The sequence below is a fragment of the Pteropus alecto genome, unplaced genomic scaffold (assembly GCF_000325575.1).
Source record: "Pteropus alecto unplaced genomic scaffold, ASM32557v1 scaffold160, whole genome shotgun sequence".
Classification (NCBI taxonomy): Eukaryota; Metazoa; Chordata; class Mammalia; order Chiroptera; family Pteropodidae; genus Pteropus; species Pteropus alecto.
The window spans coordinates 257,777-260,093 of record NW_006429864.1 but is presented as its reverse complement, the minus strand read 5'-3'; the positions used below and the strand labels follow the sequence as shown (position 1 = coordinate 260,093).

General features: G+C 57.8%; 1 protein-coding gene across 1 annotated transcript in view; it reads right to left on the bottom strand.

Moving 5' to 3' along the window:
* Positions 1 to 780: 780 nt before the first annotated feature.
* KLF2 (Kruppel like factor 2) overlaps positions 781 to 2,317 on the bottom strand; it is a 2,455-nt gene continuing 918 nt past the window's right edge. Inside the window, exons 3-4 of the mRNA XM_015586289.2 lie at positions 2,028 to 2,315; positions 781 to 1,446 (exon numbers count right to left, since the gene is read on the bottom strand). Of these exons, the coding sequence (XP_015441775.1) occupies positions 1,271 to 1,446; positions 2,028 to 2,315 (464 nt within the window). The 3' untranslated portion in view covers positions 781 to 1,270. The remainder of the gene's footprint in view (positions 1,447 to 2,027; positions 2,316 to 2,317) is intronic.

The window sequence follows — 2,317 nt, the reverse complement described above, 5'->3', positions numbered from 1 at the left end:
CCAGGTGGGTTATTGCAGTGGGCTCCTCCATCCACCAAGGCTCTGGTGTCACTCCTTCATACTAGGGCACCTGCAGGGTGGGTTTCACGTCCCTCCAATGCAAACAGTACGTGGGTTGCTGCGGAAAGCCCCTAGTCCCCTCTAGTGGGGTTCGGGGACCCTCGGGAAGCAGCCAGACCAGGCTAGTGCTCTGATGCCACTAATCCATAGCTAACTCTCTGGGCCTCAGTTTCCCCATCTGGAAAAGAGCACCCACCACGTGTGGACCTCAAATGTGGATTTCAGCTTCTTCTTAACAAGATAGGGGAACTCATTCCTTAAAAAAAAAAATCCTGCTTAAAGGCAAGACTAGTAAAAGGCAAAACATGTCAGAAACTTAACATTTTGTCCCTCCCCCCACCTCCCCCCAAAAACCCTGCATACTCCAGAAGTTTGGCTAAAACCTCAGAAGCTTCAGAAGTAGGTAAGGTTTTTTTCAGCCCAAAAGAGGCCACGTCAGTGGGACCAGCACTTTCCCCAGCTCTGGGGAAAAGGAGGCAATTTATGGCTCAGGGAACAACCTTAAAATAGCTCTCCCTCAGTCCTAAAATGCAGTGTTTAAATTTATAGAAAAACCCACAGGTTCCTGGCAGCTGGGCGCTGCAGCTGGCAACCCACAGGCTGGCCAAGGCAGGCCCCACTTTCACCCCACCCCAGGCTGCCCTCCGTCAAAGCTGCCTGTCTCCCCCACCCCTTTCCAGGTGTCCCAAGCCCCCAGCTTCCAAGCAGCCAGACCAGCGCTGTGATTTTTCAAAAAGATGCAAAAACTTTTTTTAATTAAAAAAAACAGCAAAAGTCTTATAAAAACGAACCAGGCAGCCAAAATGCCCACTTGTCTCCTTATTTACAGTAATACAATATCTGTCACAGTCACTATGTACAATATTATAAAAAATGTTGCAAACAGTACAAATTAAGGCTGTATTTTTTTCACAAGGCATCAAGCCTCGATCCTCTAGTGTAGACCCGGTGGGGGAAAGACGACGCTTAATTATTGCACCATTTTGAAAACAAAACTCGTCAAGGAGGATCGTGGTCTTCTCCCACCGGGCCTTCAGTCTCTGATGGGGGCCAGGGCGTCGTCGTCGTCGGGGGAGCCCCCTCGGTGGCCACGCTGTGCCCGGCCCGGTCCTTTAGGCCCAATAAATACCAGTCACAGTTTTGAAGGGGGCCGCGCCCGGCGCGTGGGACCCGCCACGGCCGCGCGCGGATGGGCGGGGGGGCGTCCAGGCTACATGTGCCGCTTCATGTGTAGCGCCAGGTGGTCGGAACGCGAGAAGGCACGGTCGCACAGGTGGCACTGGAATGGCCGGTGGCCCGTGTGCTTGCGGTAGTGGCGCGTAAGTTCGTCTGAGCGCGCAAACTTCCAGCCGCAGCCGTCCCAGTTGCAGTGGTAGGGCTTCTCGCCTGCAGGGAGGGAGCGAGAGCGGACCTCAGTTTCCTCCCCTGGGACTCTGCTGCCCGCCTGTGGTCCTGGTGCGCAGACACTCACCCCGATAGTGGCTCCTCTAACGCGTGCGACCTACCTCTAACCAGCTCCTTAAGGCGCTCCCCCTTACATTTTGAACCTTTAAGGATCATAGGCCAGTGTCCCTCACTAGCGGACCTCCTGATTCTAGTCCCCAGGGAATCCGAAGAGCGCACAGTCCACTCTCTACTGCTTGGAGCCACGCCCCCAGAGGGGTTCTAAGCTTGCATACTCGCCCCAACATTCTAAGAGTCTCCCTAAGGTTCCTAAGTGCACACTCCCTCCCCAATGTCCTAAGCCACGCTCTCAGGAGAGTCCTAAGCGTGCGCCCCACCCAACATTCTGTTACAGAGTTCCCCTAAGGGTCCTAAGAGCTCGCCCCACCCAACTTCCCGGGCCACGCCCCCAGGGGAGTCCTAAACGCGCGCCCCCACCCCAATCTCCTGGACCGTGCCCTCTGGGGGGTTTCTGAGAGCGCTTCTCCTCCTGCGCCCCCCCGCCGCCCGCTCTCGCTTCCCACCTGTGTGAGTGCGCAGGTGCGCCTTGAGGTGCGAGCTCTTGGTGTAGGTCTTGCCGCAGCCGGCGTAGCTGCAGGTGTGCGTGGCGGTGCGCTTGCGCGGCCAGGAGCGGCGGCCGCGCTTGGGTTTGGCCTCCAGCAGCTCCAGCGGGGACGCAGGCGGCGTAAGGAGACCTCGGGCGGCGGGCGGCGCCAAACCCAGAGCTGCGGCGGCGGCAGCGGCCGCCGCGTCATCGAAGAGACCGAAGGCGGCGGGTGCGGGCGGTGCGTAGTGAAGGCCGGGCCCGGGAGCT